Below are 18,730 nucleotides of genomic sequence, written 5' to 3'. Positions count from 1 at the left end.
CTTGTGTTCTACAAATGACTGCTATATAGACTTTTGACGAATGTTTAAGTCTAAGTAACAGTGCTGTATTGGAAAAATCTAAGACAGTTTAATGTACCTTTTATGCATAAGTTATTGAAATAACTGCAAAAAATAGTGTTGTAATGATCATGTATTGTATTTTTCTGTAGGAAATAGCAGCCATGTTTGTTACTGTTGGAATGTGTGAGCAAGCAGTTAATGCTTACATCAGGGTAAGTGTCCGAATGTGTAAACAGTTTATGCTTATATCAGGGTAGATGTCAGAATGTGTCAACAGTTAATGCTTATATCAGGTTATGTGTCAGAATGCAGATATCAGGGGAAATTTTTTCTTTACTCACTTGGTTTATACATAGAACATTTACGGCCCTTTTTTTAATTTCATGACTGAAAATGTTCACAGACAAATTCTCAAAAATATATTAGAAACCTGAACGCTTAAACTGCTAAATGAGCTTACTTGATTCATCAGACAGACATTCTAAAGTTAAACAATTAAGAAAGCCTTACTAATAGACAGAATAGCACTAGACCAAACATTTATATATTTTAAACTATGTAGTGAGATGAATTTTAAAAGAAATTTGGATGAGCGACCAAAAAAATCAATAGAATTGAAATAAACCCTTAGAAAGTATCATGGTACTTCAGTTTCAAGGTAAATCATTTTTCCTTTAAAAGTTTAAGATAAAAGTATTTTTTTTTATTCAGTTTAAATACCTCAAACTTAAACCAACATCAATATTGTCACTAATATCAAACAATACAGTTATACATAATGATATTTTGTAACATGTTTCAGTGTAACCATATAAAGAAAGCCATAGATTGTTGTGTCCACCTTAACCAATGGAATCAAGCTATAGAACTAGCTAAGACACATAATGTACGGGAGATAGACTCTCTACTGGCCAAGTATGCTCAACATTTACTGGAGAAAAACAAAGTTGTCAATGCTATAGAGTTGTATAGGAAAGCTGGACACTACCTGGAGGCTGCTAAATTACTGTTCAAAGTAAGTTACTAATGTACAAAATCTTCTTTTTGTTGTTACGTTGCTGTCTCTTTGACTTATAGGTGGATCTCTTTAGGATTGACAGATTTAGAAATAAGAGACAGACAAAATAAGCCCATTAAATCCCTCATATAGCATTCCTCCTTTTATTAATTTTAGATTTAAAATCAAACATGCTGAATTTTCTTATATCTATTCGTTAATAAAAAGAAATTTCTTTAGATCTTTAGATATTCTTGGTGATATCATACTTTCAAAAAGTAACTTTCTTTTGTTGTCGTGTTGCTGCCTCATATACATTATCTGTGTATATCATATTTAAATTGTAAAATCAAACATGGTGAATGTTTTTGCTAATTATTGCTAAAAAAATTACGACAGCAAATTGGAATTTTTGGAATTTTTCACACAGAAGTTATTTTGTTTTCAAAATTTTCACAATGGTGTACATCTCACTTTCCGTTTATAAATACATGTATAGATATTATCGTTAACCCTTTCCTCCATGGATTTTTTTTTTTTACATACTTGATTCGCATAGGATTTTTCAATGAAAAATAATCATCAGTTTTAAAGTATTAATGCATTGCGAAAACAAATTTTTCATCAATGAAATTCCAGTCAGATGTTCTCATGAATATCCTTTTTATATTAGATACATTTTTTTTTAAGTCTGATGAAGTTTTATCCTAGGTAATACGTTTCAACTGAGGCACTACACAGGCGTCGAAAGGCGTCATTATGGAGTAAAGGGGGTGGCGTCAAAAGGCGTCATTATGGAGGAAAGGGTTAATTTAAATTATAAGGAAAATGTAAGAAACATGCAAATACAAAACTTTTTCAAATGTCAGCAATAATGAATAATCTTGTTACATTACTATAAAATGTACGAACTTCACCTGTCTTTTGAAATAACAAAATTGTATTGTTTTATTTTTTTCCATCAACAGCTAGCCAATGAGCAGACAAAGAAGAAATTAAAACCTCTGCATATCAAGAAGATGTATGTTCTAGGAGGCCTACTGGTCGAACACTACCATGAACAGATGAAAATGACATCAAGGGCAAAGGTCAAGGATAAGAAAGGGGCAATGGTAGGTCTATTTGAATTCTTGAAGATAAGACTGAAACAATTATTAATAATTAATAAATATTATAATCTATTTAAGTATACTATGTAAACATCAGAGTAATTTGGTTGCCTAAAATTGCTTACATCCTCTTTATTTGAAATTTGGTGGATAGTTGTCTAATTGGCAATTATACCACATCTCCCTATGGTTATACGTTAATCTTATTTTAATAGGTCTGCTACAATAGAATGGTCTATTTTTCTGATCAACTAAAAGCCTGTATGTCCTTGAATGATACTGATATTGTCAGAAGACTGACACAAAATATCTATTTTGTTACAGAAAGAATGTTGTTGTATTTACTACTTAGTATTTAATAACAAATATGATTTATAACTTTGTATTACAGGCAGCTTCAGCTTTAGCAGGGTTCTTAGAGGAAGATGCTTCAGCCATTACAGATACAAGTATTATAGATAATGATATATAACTTTGTATTACAGGCAGCTTCAGCTTTGGCAGGGTTCTTAGAGGAGGATGCTTCAGCCATTACAGATACAAGTATTATAGACAATGCATGGAGAGGAGCAGAGGCCTATCATTTCTACTTACTAGCTCAGAGACAATTACATGAAGGTTGGGTTAATTTTTCTTTAGAACAGAATATTACACATTAGAAAGTACTGCTGGACGTTAAGCAACCAATAATCAATCAATCATTAGACAGTAAAATAGAGAATGGACATGTGGAATGTGTCAAAGAGATAACACAACAAATAACATATTCAAATGGCTTACTCTTGAATGGTTATTATTTGTTCAACACTGATTTTCATGGATTTCATGGATATAAGGAAGGACATCAAAAGATCGATGTAAGATAAAAAAAAACTTAAATCAAATAGTTTGGGGGTGGGTGGTTAAATTCTACAAGTTTTGTATATCTAAAATCGATTTTTACATATATCCCTATTGGTAAATCAATTTTTCTCAAATTATGTTAAGAGGGGGGTGGGGGTGTCAGTGAAAAAACTATGTGAATTAAGTTTTTGATCCTACATTGAACTTTTGATGTCGTCCCTAAGTGAACCATGTATTCAAATATTCAACAAAATACACATTTCTTGTAGGCTTGTATACAGAATACAGTATGAACTTAAGTGTCTTCAAAACTACAATATTTCCTGAATTCATAAAATGTTGATACAAATAAAGACATAAATAAATCCCCATTATTTCTTTAATATCCTAATCTAGCAAATGTATTTATTATAAGTATTTCCTTTGGTTTTCAGGTTATGTTGATGCTGCCATGAAAACAGCATTGTATCTCAGAGAATATGAAGATATCATAGACCCATGTGATGCTTATTCATTGTTAGGTAGGTTTTATCTGGAGTAGGGGACCTCATTGGCCATGTGGTTCAAGTTGTTCTACTACTGTAATCACTAGCTAGTCAAAACTGAGGTTGTGAGTTTGAACAACGCTCGTGGAGATGCACTCGACTCCAGTGTTAATTAGCTAGGATTGTCAGTTTCCCTATTGAGGGTCTATGGTTTTCTCCCCTCACTCAGGCTTCCTCCACCAATAAAATCTGGCTGCCACGAAATAGCCCAAAAGTAGCGTTAAAACACCAACACCCAATCAACAGGAAGGTTTTATCAGTAGTGACTTGTATCTGTGAGAATATGAAGAAACTATAGCCGGTTTCTTTCTCAGGTTTAAAATTAACCTAAGTATAGGAAAAATGTTAGAGATTTTATTTGGCAGATTCCCACATATATATTTTGTCAGATACTAGATAAACCGTAAAATATTTACAGGGCATCTCAAATTTACTAACTTAATTACTTGCTATGCCTTATGGCAAATAGAGCAAGGAAAATTTACTTATATATACTTTTATAATTTTATATATTTTATATATTTTCACTAGCCGAAGTTCATTTTCAAGATAATTAAATTGCTAATAAATATCTTTATTTTCATTCAATCAATTAGTCTTTTGTTATGCTAAAATGATTTTGTTTTACCTTAATAACATCATATTTATTGATTATGTTCTAAAACAGTGAATCCCTAGAATATCGTTAGATATGTGTCACAGATGTTTTAACTTTGTGTAAATGTCATGGTTGATTAGTTACCAAATCCATCTGATGCTTTTAGCCTTTTTCAAATGATTTTTATAGGTTTTTGTTCTATGTTGTACAATTTGCATCAGTAAATATGTGGTTTAATTGACTTTTGAAAAACTGATATTCACATCAGCCATTGTCTTCAGTGAATTTTAGTTTTCAAAAGTCAATAAAAACCCCATATTTACCTCATCAAAAGACAGTATTTGTATATATTCTACTGATGTTATTAACAATTGTGACGATGTTAAAATTTCTTTTCATTAATTTTTTTATTTCAGCTTTGGCAGCCACAGCAAACAAAGCCTTCGGAATGTGTTCTAAAGCTTTTATAAAATTGGAAACATTAGAAACATTAACACCTGAACAGAGAAATCCATATGAAGAATTAGCTCTCGAAATATTTACTAGGTATGAATAACAATAGAGATTTTCTTTAAAAGGAAAACAATTTCAAATCAAACAAAGTTTAACAGGGGTCCTGTCTATAGTTCATTTATTAGTTCACAATTCACTACATTTAAATAGTAGCATATATACAATAAACACATATACATGTTTTATGTAAACAAATCTAATTTACATTATATAGACCAGTGTTTGAAAATAATTTATTGGACAAATTAAGTAGTGAAAATTAATAAAAACACTGTTCTTCATTGCCGAACTACAAACACATTATAAGATATAGAGCGTTAATTTGATACAAAATGGTTATGACAGAAAATTAAGTCTTATTAGAATGAAATAAAGAGGAGTTATTAAGGAGATAACTGTATTGTTCTTTAAGCTCTGACGGCATCAATTGGTGATTTGATGGTCCCAAATTAAGTTTACTAGTGACACGTTAGCTGATCTAGTAAACAGGTATTTTGACAATCAAATTACCAGTTGATGCCTTTGTTGCTTAAAATACATAATTGTTATCTCCATTCTAATGAAACTGACAGACATGAAATAACCTCAAATCATACATTTAAAATCTGTCCTACATCATCTGCACTAGCCCGTACGTTTTCATAGAATCAATTATGAATTGATACCATGAAAAATGGCAATGTTATCCAATCAAAATGAACCTTACAATTGATGTTGCATTAGAATATATATATCTCACAGTGTTCTCCCCAGAAATTTTTGATAGCATCACATTTGGCGTAAAAAATAAATTGTATTTTTTTCAATGTAATTTGTCGTGTCGTGGTAATGCTCTATTTCCTTTATGTTATATACGTTATTGTTTATTACAAAATGTATTATATTGTTTGTATGCTTTAGGCCCTTTTTTGGTGAATAAAATATTCTATTCCACCCCATTCTTTGTATCTGTATTGTTGAATTCATAACTGAGAATACAATTAAACTAAAACCATGTTAACAGTATTTTCAGTTTATGTTTTCTATATTCATTTATAGTTCCAGAAATTTTTTTTTTCCTCTTGGGCCAAATAAAAATATATGTGTATAGATACAATTGCACTAAATGTGTAGGAAAAAACACTGGTTCTTATAATAAAAAAAAAGGAAAAAGAAAGTATCATATAGCAATAAAATTTAAATTAAAAAACTTTCTCTCTCATGTCTATCAAATATATTGGTTCATGGTCCCAGTTGTTTCCTTTTATCAAAATGATATATATTGTTAACAAAGTTATCTAATAAATAGTCTGTTTATGCTTAGTTTTCTCTTTAGGTATTGTTTTCTGTCTACTGTGCCATTTGTGGATATGTAGTTATTATCTTAAAATGCGGATTTTTGTCATATCTGGTCCGATTCTGATCAGTAGTTTACATTAAAATATTAAATGGCTGCCGAAAGCAATGAAAAATACGAAAATAAACAATGTTTGACAAGAGATTGGGAATGAATATGGCGTTTTTAATGCATTAAATGGATGAAACATAAACTTAAACCAATTATGATCACTTTCTAAAGAAAGTACAAAACTTATATAGTTCAAAATCAAAATTTTCACTCTCGATTTACAACTAGTAATAGAAAGAAAGTAATACTAATATTTTGAAAGTCGTAAAAAGATAAGACTCAATCTCTTTTTAAAAGAGAAAAAATGTTTGTTTCTTTGAATTTTCATTTTGCAATTACATTTCTGATTACATTTTGTCGAAATTTGCGATTGCATTACACCACGTGGTATTAATCATGTCACAAGTGACAGCTTGAGGTATTAGTATCCAACCAGTTATCACCCAAACGGCAATTAACACCTATGTAATCACTTTAAATTGCCTCTATTGTCCGACTTGAAGGGATTACAATTAACGGTGATATGTTTTTTTAGCTCACCTGGCCGAAAGGCCAAGTGAGCTTTTCTCATCACTTGGCGTCCGGCGTCCGGCGTCCTGCGTTAACTTTTACAAAAATCTTCTCCTCTGAAACTACTGGGCCAAATTTAACCAAACTTGGCCACAATCATCATTGGGGTATCTAGTTTAAAAAATGTGTCCGGTGACCCGGGCAACCAACCAAGATGGCCGCCATGGCTAAAAATAGAACATAGGGGTAAAATGCAGTCTTTGGCTTATAACTCAAAAACCAAAGTATTTAGAGCAAATCTGACATCGGGTAATATTGTTCATCAGGTCAAGATCTATCTGCCCTGAAATTTTCAGATGAATCGGACATTTCATTGTTGGGTTGCTGCCCCTGAAATGGTAATTTTAAGGAAATTTTGCTGTTTTTGGTTATTATCTTGAATATTATTATAGATAGAGATAAACTGTAAACAGCAATAATGTTCAGCAAAGTAAGATCTACAAATAAGTCAACATGAACAAAATGGTCAGTTGACCACTTTAGGAGTTATTGCCCTTTATAGTCAATTTTTAACCATTTTTCGTAAATCTTAGTAATCTTTTAGAAAAATCTTCTCCTCTGAAACTACTGGGCCAAATTTAACCAAACTTGGCCATAATCATCATTGGGGTATTTAGTTTAAAAAATGTGTCCGGTGACCCGGCCAACCAACCAAGATGGCCACCATGGCTAAAAAAAGAACATAGGGGTAAAATGCAGTCTTTGGCTTATAACTCAAAAACCAAAGCATTTAGAGCAAATCTGACAGTGGTAAAATTGTTCATCAGGTCAAGATCTATCTTCCCTGAAATTTTCAAATGAATCAGACATCCCGTTGTTGGGTTGCTGCCCCTGAAATGGTAATTTTATGGAAATTTTGCTGTTTTTGGTTATTATCTTGAATGTTATTATAGATAGAGATAAACTGTAAACAGTAATAATGTTCAGCAAAGTAAAATCTACAAATAAGTCAACATGACCAAAATGGTCAGTTGACCACTTTAGGAGTTATTGCCCTTTATAGTCAATTTTTAACCATTTTTCGTAAATCTTAGTAATCTTTTAGAAAAATCTTCTCCTCTGAAACTACTGGGCCAAATTTAACCAAACTTAGCTATAATCATCATTGGGGTATCTAGTTAAAAAAATGTGTCCAGTAACTCGGCCAACAAACCAAGATGGCCTCCATGGCTAAAAATAGAACATAGGGGTAAAATGCAGTTTTTGGCTTATAACTCAAAAACTAAAGCATTAAGAGCAAATCTGACAGGAAGTAAAATTGTTGATCAGGTCACGATCTATCTGCCCTGGAATTTTCAGATGAATCGGATAATCGGTTGTTAGGTTACTGCCCCTGAATTGGTAATTTTGAGGAAATTTTGCAGTTTTTTGGTTATTATCTTGAATATTATTATAGATAGAGATAAACTGTTAACAGCAATAATGTACAGCAAAGTAAGAACTAAAAATAAGTCAGTATGACCAAAATAGTCAATTCACCCCCTAAGGAGTTATTGCCCTTCATAGTCAATTTTTAACAATTTTCTTAAAATTTGAAGATTTTCAATAACATTTTCCACAGAAAGTACTGTTATAGATAGAGGTAATTGTAAGCAGCAAGAATGTTTAGTAAAGTAAGATCTACAAACACATCACCATCACCAAAACACAATTTTGTCATGAATCCATCTGTGTCCATTGTTTAATATTCACATAGACCAAGGTGAGCGACACAGGCTCTTTAGAGCCTCTAGTTTAGGATCATAAGCGGTAATCAGATGAAAGTTCACAATTTAGGACATGGCTTTGCCATACAGAAATGAGAAAAATAACATCCTGAAAATAATCATAGCGTCACGGAAATTATTATAGCGTCGCGGATATTATTATAGCGTCACAGGAAGAAAATATAGTGTCGCGGTACCGCGACACTAAAACGGCCTGGGGAGAACACTGTCTCATTCTCAATAATGTTCAAAAAAAAAATGATAGTTCCTAACTGAAGCTCAATGGTTGTATATTTTGTAGACACAGTCCTAAAGATAACAGAGCTAACAAAATAGAATGCACCAGCTGTGCTACAAGTATACCTGATTGGTAAGTTTTATTAATACACCTATTGCTACTGGAAATCACAAAGGTTCCCGTAAAATTTTGATTTAAAAATGCAAAATATATGACGCCACAGTGGAAAAGAGATTGTTGTATGGCGTAAATAGTTCAAGCGGTGCAGGTTATTGGGTCAAGTGGCACAAATTTCCAAATAGGGATAAGGTGTATTGGAGCTACATATTATTTGTCATTTTGTTTCCGCACTGTGTAAGTTATAAATTGAGATGTCCTTGGCAGAAATAACAAAGCAACCCAACAACAAAAATAACTGAAAGACATCTAGATTACAACATAGTCTTGAACAATAGACAGGTGTCTATTCAATATGTCAAGATCAAATAATCTCTGGTCTTTAGAGCTATTTTCATAATTGTTGTAGTTTAAAGGTTTAGTTTGCTTGTTTTGTTTGAATAAATATTTGCTCAAACACTGTAATTAAGATTGACATCTTCAATCAATAGATAGGCGGGGCTTCATTTTGTATAAATTATTTTTTAATGTAATCTTTAAGTATAATGCAGCAAGCAAGCCATTAGAAAAATAGGTCTAAAAGTTTTAAATAAATTCAAATGAAACAGTCAAAGATCTTTTACCAAATTCTCCAAATAACATAATCACATGACATACAACAACTACTGAAAAAGTTCCTGTCTTAGGACAAGCAAGTGAATGTGTATCAGGATAGTATTTAGAGAACTTAAAGCCCCTTTAATGTTTGGTCAATGGACTTACAAAACATACATATAAAGAACATACAATATAAATCTGGTAGGAAAAATAATTAACCTTAAAATAGCTGTATAATGGCCTCATTCTTATCCTTTGATATTACAGGAAAAAGAGTTAATTATGTTTTTCATGTAGTAAAGCTTTAAATGTTCACAATAAAAATATATCTTATATAAACCAATGCAGCAATTATCTTATATGCAAGAGTTTCTAGAAATTATATCTATACTATTAAACGAGAAGACCTCATTTTTGGTGTCGCTTCTCTTCTTTCCAGAATAAATTAATCAACACGCCTCTGTGTCCTATAGGTGCAGTGCATAGTCGCATTTGTCATCCATTCATATGATTATTCAGATTGAGTTATTTTAGGAGAAAAACGAGAAAAAAGGCATCCGGATATTGTCCCGTCATTGTACGAAATTTTAAGTCAGATTAGTCTTCCGGTTTGCGTTTTTCTGTATACTTTGAACATACATATACTACGAATAAAGTGTATTTTCAGAATTTTATCTGCTATCATTTTCAAGTTTACTATCCACGGCGGTCACAGAGTTTATTAAATAGAGAGGGTCTGTATACTATATCAATGATCACCATGGATCGATTAGTAAACTTAGAATTGAAAGTAAATACGCTTTATTTATATAGTAATGAATGTTCATAATATACAGATAAGCGCTAAAATTATTCATGTGAACTTTTGATACTTTTTCTGAAATTCTCCAGTCATTAAATCTTGTACAAAATTCATTGATTACATAAAAAAAAAGAAGATGTGGTATGATTGCCATGTTAAGACAACTCTCCACAAGAGACCAAAATGACACAGATATTAATAACTATATATATATATATATATATATAGGTCACCGTACGGCCTTCAACAAAGACCAAAGCCCATACCGCATACTCAGCTTCAAAAGGCCCGAAATGACAATGTAAAACAATGCAAACGAGAAAACTAGCGGCCTTATTTATGTACAAAAAATGAACGAAAAACAAATATGTAACATATAAACAAACGACAACCACTGAATTATAGGTTCCTTACTTAAACGTTCATAACACACTAAATGTATGTTCATATTGAAATTGATAGAAAACCAAAAATTGGGAACTTTGGAAATAAAGGTGGAGGGTAAAAAAACATTTTCCTGTCCCCAATAACCTATGACTTATGATACTTTTGCTGAAATTCTTCAGTCATTCTGTATTTTACAAAATTCTTCCAACAACACTTTACATACTTTAAACTACGCTCTGAATGTCCGCGATTTCGCGGGTGTGTTCTAGTACCTTTTAAATTATATTTTTTTATTTTTTTCAGGTGTACAGTTTGTCCAAATTGTGATACAAAATTCCCAACATGCATTGTTACAGGAAGACCACTGATGGAATACCAATTTTGGATGTGTAGCGCATGCAAACATCGAGCTTATGAAACAGAAATTTCAAATCGTCAAACATGTCCTCTTTGTCATACACAAGTTTAACATTATGAAAGTTATTAGATATATGTATTCAATTTAATTATTTTCTTCTAAGAAAAAAACCATTCCAAATCTACTCTAAATGGAGTTATTGCCTTCGATGTGAAATATTAAATTTTAAACTCCTGTTTGAGAAAAATGCAAAGATCTCTGACATTTATGAAAAGAAGAGTAAGATATTACAGAGTAATTAAATTCTGATTATAATTTATTTTTTCTATAGATACACCTAACAAAACAGACAAAAGTATTTTGTATGTTTCAAAATGTCAAACTTTTGTCTGGAAATCTAAAATTTTACTCTTAATTGCTTATTTCTGCTTTGGTTGTCTTCAAGGTAGATGAGATGAAATTGTTATTTTTGTATAATTTATTGTAAACTTTTTTTGTCTAAGTTATTAAATATCTGTTTTTATATCTGAGTTTTCCGTCCATGTGAAATTCTGATTTTCGATACAAAATAAAATTCTAAACATTTAAATGTTAATTTTTTTGGGGGGGAAGGGGGAGGGGGGTATATGCATGTCAGAGAAAAGTATACCAGGTTTTTATTTCATTTATTTGTGTAATTATTAAAGCAACAAACCAATATTGAGCTCCATATTGTCATGAGAACAGTAAATACCAAATTTAAAGGATTTGAATCATTATATATTTATTGGTAAATACCACATATTCTTATTTTTATAAATTCTAAATCCATGATGTTTTCCCCGACAAATTTGTTTGAAAAGAAGAGTCGGAAGATACCAAATAGATTTTAAAGACTATAAGTAAAAGAAAGACTGAAAAAAAACATGGCAAAAAAAGTATGAAAAAAGCAAATCTTAAAACACTACAAATCAAGAATGTGTCTCTAGTACACAGATGCCCCATCTGCACTATTATTTTCTATGTTCAATGGGCCGTGAAAATGGGGGAAAATCTCTAATTTGGCATTAAATTGAAAAGATCATAATCATAAGGAACATGTGTACTGAGTTTCAAGTTGATTGAACTTCAACTTCTTTAGTAACTACCTGACCAAAAATTTTAATCTAAAGCAGGACGGACAGACGAACGAACGAACGAACGAACGAACGGTTGCACAGACCAGTAAACATAATGCCTGTAAATGGGGCATAAAAATGTAAGCAGCAACACAAATCCCACCAAATATTGGTATTGATATCAGGTGCTCGTTATAAAACGGAAAATATATCAAAACTAATAAAAATCTGTAAATGCATTGTAAGAAAACTGTCTGATATATTTGGTTCACAGTATTCCAAAGGTTTATACAGTTACTGTAAAGTTGATCCACCAGACTGGAAGACCATCTAAGAATATTTCACATACCCTTATACATATTAACATTATCATTTACATTGTATGGTGCATCTATGATCTCTATTCAAAAAAGCAATTTGAGGCCATAGACTCAAAAGACTAACAATTAAATTTAAGATAAAGGAATACTTTATTTTTTCAGTATCATCAATTAGTATCTATATTATATCAATGTATCAATCTAACTTAATTTATAATCTTGATGTGTTCTTTTTTCCAGTACTCCTAGATCTCTATTTAATGTTGGATTATCAGTGTCTTGGTTTTAAGTGGTGTTTACTGTCTTTTTCTATCATACATGCTGCCATATCCATAACCTTTGACATTTCTATAGCGATAGCCACCATTTCCCTTTCCTCCATAACCATAACCTTTACCCTTTCCTCCGTAACCATGACCATTTTCATTTCCTCCATAGCCATAGCCATTTCCTGCATAACCATGACCTTCGCCCTTTCCTCCATATCCATAACCTTTACCATTTCCTACATAGCCATATCCGTTACCATAACCATGACCTTCGTCCTTTCCTTCATAACCTTTACCATTTCCTCCATAAACATACCCTTTGCCATTTCCTCCATAATTATGACCTCCACCCTTTCCTCCATAGCCATTACCATTCCCTACATAGCCATAACCATATCCTTTGCCATTTCCTCCATAACCATGACCTTTACCATTTCCTCCATAGCCATATCCTTTGCTATTTAGTCCATAACCATGACCTTTACCATTTCCTCCATAGACCGAGCCATAACCCTTGCCATTGCCACCATAACCATGACCATTACTCTTTCCGCCAGAACCATAGCCGTTACCTTTTCCTGCATGCCCATGACCTTTGCCTTTTTCTTTGCCCGTGTGGCCATGACCTTTTCCTTTGCCTGTGTGGCCATGACCTTTTCCTTTGCCTGCATGACCAGGACCTTTTCCTTTTCCAGAATCATATCTAGGGTCACCGTCTGAAAGTAAACAGTTGCAAACTTTTCATTTTTACTTGCATTGCATTTAAGCATAGAAAATGATAGTATTGTCCACACCAGATCTGGCATTTGCCTTTAAGTCAGTTCCTGTATCAATATAAAAAAGAAGATGTGGTATAATTGCCATTGAGACCACTCTTTACAAGAGCACAATAACACAGAAATTAACAGCAGTAGGTCAATATGAACTAAAGTAAAACGGTCTTGTCGATCCTTCAAATAAACTTATTCTAAAATGTTACCAATTCAACATTAGATCTTTGAATATTGTTTTTATTGATATTGATATTGATTTTTTATCAGTAAATTATTGTTATAAACATATGCACATTGATGGATCTACAATTAAATATTTGGGTGTGAACGTTCAAATGAAGGTGAATCACGAAAAGAGATTCTGACGATAAAGTATTTATATATGTTTATAAGAGCAAGCAAATGACAAACAAATAATAATTACAACATATTTAGAGATTAAATACAAAAGACAAGTGTTTACATGAATTTCCATACTCTAAAGGTTTCAACCTTTACCTTAACTCGATTAGAGTAAAGAATAAACAAACTTGTCTGACTGGAAACAAGCAGATGAAAATCGGTAATTTGAGATTTCAACCCTCTCCGTTTTACATCTTAGTTGTATCGTGATGGTTATGTCCGATCTATAATTTGTTACAAGTAGCCAATCTCACGGTTAACCCAAACTTTAGCCATTTGTGCTTTGATTCTGATGTTAATATTTGACCACCATCTCAAACTTTTGAAAGTATCCAAACATTAGCCCTTCATGAACATTTTTACCTCCGGTAAATAATAGATCACCACCTCTATTTCAACAAGGATTACAAATCTTTAGTACCTAATGGCAGTGAGTAACATCTCTTTGAATTAAATTAAAATTAAGAAGGCCATCACAGATTAATTCAAAGTTCTTCAGAATCGCTTACTCCAAAATTTTGAAAACCGAACGAAAATATATTGCTCTATTGATATATAATCAACAAATTTATTTTAAAAGCCATTGCTCCCCCTACATTTCGTTGAAAATAATAATATTGTTAGTGTTGAAAAAATAGTTCTTGCTCCTGAAAATTGAAGTTTTGTAAAATGAAATATGAAGCTACGCTTTCGCTCGCCAAATTCAGGTGCTTTCTAAAATATTCATTCTTGCAAGAAGTAAAAAACAAAATGAAATGATAATTGCGCCGCTCGCTCCAACTTTTGACTATTAGAGTCCGAAGAAAAAGTAATTAATTTGGAGTGGCACCATATGATACGGGACTAAGAGGTAATTTGAAGAGCACAGAAAACTGTAATTCTTCTTCTTCCGTTAAGGAGTTGACCTCATATTTGAGTGATTAACTAACGTCGCTCGGTAATTCAAATTCAAAATAATTGTGCCAAAATGTATCACTATGTAGAAAGGTAGATATATTGTAGTTGACTTAAATACTTTTGTGATATTGGTCTAATGGAGGGTTTGTATAACTATTTAGAAAAGGTACTTGCTTGTGTGATGCTGGTCGACGTCCGATGGAGGGTTTGTGGGGTCCTCGTTTTTGGTTATGGTTTTGTGTATCCTTGCCATGTTAACAAAATTAACACCTCCCAAACAAACAAACCAACAGGACAAAATAGTGGCAAACTTCATCTTGATTAATGTCAATACTGAGCAGTGAAAACGTACAGTCCTAAATAAAATTTCTTTAGATGCGAAATATATTTTTTATATCATCAAAAACGTAACAGATTGTGTCAACTGATACAGAACAAAAGTTAAAAAAAAAATGTGACATCTTGATCAGCGAATTTTTTTTTTTACTTAATTTCTTAATACAATGAACTGCACCAAACTTCCTCTTTCTTCTCAGAATGTAATAGGTTTATTTTAAAATAGAGCACTAAAAATCACAAAAAGAACACCAAACTCACGGAAAATACAAATCGGAAAGTCCGTAATCAATGGCAAAATCAAATGCGAAAACACAACAAACCAATGGATAACAACTGTCATATTCCTGACTCGACACAGGAGCCCTTCCATGTAGAAAATGGTGGATCAAACATGGCATTATAGCTAGCTTAACCTCACACTTGTATGACAGTCGCATCAAATTCCATTATATTAACAGCGATGTGTGTAACAATTTACTAAGTTTACACCTTGTAACTTAGTATCCCTCATATTAGTTTAGGGAAGCATTATTAGTAAATTGTTACAGCAAATATGCAATAAAGATATTATTACGTTAAAAAAAAAAAAAAAAAAAACAACGATGTGTGATGAAAACAAACAGACGTAATACGTAATAAGGTCAAAAATAAGGGTCCAGCAGTCAACATTGTTTGGCACAACTTTTTGGAATTTTGGATCCTCAATGCTCTTCAACTTTTTACTTGTTTGGCTTAATAAATATTTTGATATAAGCGTCAATGATGAGTCTTATGTAGACGAAACGCGCGTCTGGCGTACTAAATTATAATCCTGGCATCTTTGATAACTATTATAATCTTAATCACGCTTTTAAAACAAACAAATATGTAAGAAAGAAACACAAAAGGCATACAGAAAAAGCACATAAGCCAAAAGGACAGACAAGAATACAAAAACTTATCATAACACAACAACGAGATGTATAGGTACAGAGCCACGTCATATGTAACAAAGAAATACAAAAAGGAATAAAACAAAGCACATTAGTAAGAAGCATTCAATACACGAATGACCACTCGAAGACACAATGTGTGCCAATATAATGGTCATGTCAAAATACAAATAGAACTCGTCTAACTCCGTAATATAATGGTCATGTCAAAATACAAATAGAACTCGTCTAACTCCGTAATATAATGGGCATGTAAAAATACAAATAGAACTCATCTAACTCCGTAATATAATGACCATGTCAAGATACAAACAGAACTCATCTAACTCCGTAATATAATGACCATGTCAAGATACAAATAGAACTCCTCTAACTCCGTAATATAATGACCATGTCAAGATACAAATAGAACTCCTCTAACTCCGTAATATAATGACCATGTCAAGATACAAATAGAACTCCTCTAACTCCGTAATATAATGACCATGTCAAGATACAAATAGAACTCCTCTAACTCCGTAATAAAATGGTCATGTCAAGATACAAATAGAACTCTTCTAACTCCGTAATAAAATGACCATGTCAAGATACAAATAGAACTCCTCTAACTCCGTAATATAATGACCATGTCAAGATACAAATAGAACTCCTCTAACTCCGTAATATAATGACCATGTCAAGATACAAATAGAACTCCTCTAACTCCGTAATATAATGACCATGTCAAGATACAAATAGAACTCCTCTAACTCCGTAATATAATGACCATGTCAAGATACAAATAGAACTCCTCTAACTCCGTAATATAATGACCATGCCAAGATACAAATAGAACTCCTCTAACTCCGTAATATAATGGCCATGTCAAGATACAAAGAATACCAATCGTATGACCATGTTAAAATACTGACAATGCCAATATAATGGTAATGTGTGTACGAATCTAATGGCCATGTCAAAAGAATACCAATCTAATGGCTACGTATAGATACAAAGGTACCAATTTAATGGCCATATAAAGATACAAATATTAGTAGTACCAATCTAATTGACATGAAAAAATACAGAGAGTACCAATATAATGGCCATATAAATACACGAAGAGTAGCAATCTAGTGGCCATGTTACAATACAGAGAGAACGAATATAATGGCCATGTAAAGGCACAAATATTACCAATATAAGAACTTGAGAGAGTGCAAATGTTTTATTATAATGGCCATTCAAGGATAAAATCAATTGCATTACCATTTATTCATTATGATTCAAATAGTACTATCATATTGATCATGTAAAGACACATAAGTATACTTCTAGCCAAAGTCAGTAATATGAAATATTAATATAAAAAAGAAGATGTGGTATGATTGCCAATGAGACAACCGTCCACAAGAGACAAAAATGACACAGAAATTCACAACTATAGGTCACCGTATGGCCTTCAACAATGAGCAAAGCCCATACCGCATAGTCAGCTATAAAAGGCCCCGAAATGACTATGTAAAAAAATTCAAACGAGAAAACTAACGGCCTTATATATATAAAAAACTGAACGAAAAATAAATATGTAACACATAAACAAACGACAACCACTGAATTACAGGCTCCTGATTTGGGTCAGGCACATACATACATAATGTGGCCGGGTTAAACATGTGAGATCCCTACCCTCCCCGAACCTGGGATAGTGGTTTAACAGTACAACATAAGAATGCACTATAATAATCAGTTGAAAAAGGGTAAGCACATCAGATGGACAAAAATACAGGTGGCCGTGGCCGGGTACTTGTACATCCCGACAACAAAAAAACACTAGGAACAGATCTGAGAGTACTCGCAGTTATCTGACAGCTAGTTCAAAGCCACTAACAACTAATAAAAAAATCATGCATCTAAGACTAACTTATCAATCCGTACACATCCAACATCCAATGGATTTAGTGTAAAAACGTCATAAACTGTCAGAGAAAAACATGACCCTGTGCAATGCCAAATTACAGGTGTCGACAGATTGTCGATCCATGAATGTGTATATGCATATAACATACTAGTAATATTTAGTTTGCTTTTAATTTACTGATAACAAAATCAATATTCATACCAATAAAAACAATATTCAATGATCTTATTACAGTGTTTAATTGGTATCCTTTTAGAATAAGTTTACAAGGATCATTTCTAAATTTCCGGGCACGGTTAACAACATATCCGTAAAAATGAGGATGTGCTATCCCGTTTGAAATAAGTTTTCTACAGGTACAACCAAACTTCAAAACCAAATCTTTATATCTATGGACAAATTTAATAAAGGTTTTAAGTAATTTATGGTAACGATAGCCTTGATTTAATAATTTACTAGTAATACATAGATTGCGTTCGTTAAGATCAAAAACGTCACAACAGACACGGGCATAGCGAACGAGCTGTGAAATATAAACACCGTAAGATGTTGCCGAAAGAACATCACCATCTAAAAATGGAAAATTAACAGTAGGGAACGAAAAATCCTAAATTTTAGTGTGGAGTTTCCCGTTTAAATTTTATTTATTTAAAGTAAGTTTCCATCAAGATAACAAAAAGTGCCAGATATAATGGCCATGTCAGGATGCAAAGAGAAGCAATCTAACGGCAATGTCAAGATAAAAATGAGACCAATCAAATGAACATGACAAGAAAAAGAGTCCAATCTAATGGTCATGTCAGGATACAAAGAGTAGCAATCTAGAGGGTATGTCAAGATACAAAGAGTAACACTCTAATGGCCATGTCAACATAAAAAACCCAATCTATTAACCATGGCAAGATAAAAAGTCAAATATTATGGCCATGTTAAGATACAAATAGTGCCAAATATAATGGCCATGTCAAGATTCAATTAAAGAGAATCGATCTAATGGCCATGTCAAGATTAAT

At 32.3% G+C, this 18,730-nt stretch overlaps 1 protein-coding gene across 2 annotated transcripts in view; it reads left to right on the top strand.

Moving 5' to 3' along the window:
* Positions 1-11,377, top strand: part of LOC143055025 (WD repeat-containing protein 35-like) — a 52,303-nt gene extending 40,926 nt beyond the window's left edge. For both annotated transcript variants that reach the window (XM_076228158.1, XM_076228157.1), the window contains 8 exons: positions 171-233; positions 824-1,036; positions 1,987-2,130; positions 2,613-2,745; positions 3,405-3,491; positions 4,530-4,659; positions 8,591-8,659; positions 10,734-11,377. In XM_076228158.1, coding sequence (XP_076084273.1) covers positions 171-233; positions 824-1,036; positions 1,987-2,130; positions 2,613-2,745; positions 3,405-3,491; positions 4,530-4,659; positions 8,591-8,659; positions 10,734-10,899 — 1,005 coding nt within the window. In that variant the 3' untranslated portion in view covers positions 10,900-11,377. The remainder of the gene's footprint in view (positions 1-170; positions 234-823; positions 1,037-1,986; positions 2,131-2,612; positions 2,746-3,404; positions 3,492-4,529; positions 4,660-8,590; positions 8,660-10,733) is intronic.
* Positions 11,378-18,730: the final 7,353 nt, after the last annotated feature.

This window comes from Mytilus galloprovincialis, chromosome 12, assembly GCF_965363235.1.
Source record: "Mytilus galloprovincialis chromosome 12, xbMytGall1.hap1.1, whole genome shotgun sequence".
NCBI classification, from domain to species: Eukaryota; Metazoa; Mollusca; class Bivalvia; order Mytilida; family Mytilidae; genus Mytilus; species Mytilus galloprovincialis.
Note: the sequence above shows the minus strand (reverse complement) of the source record. Positions and strands in the feature narration are given on the sequence as shown.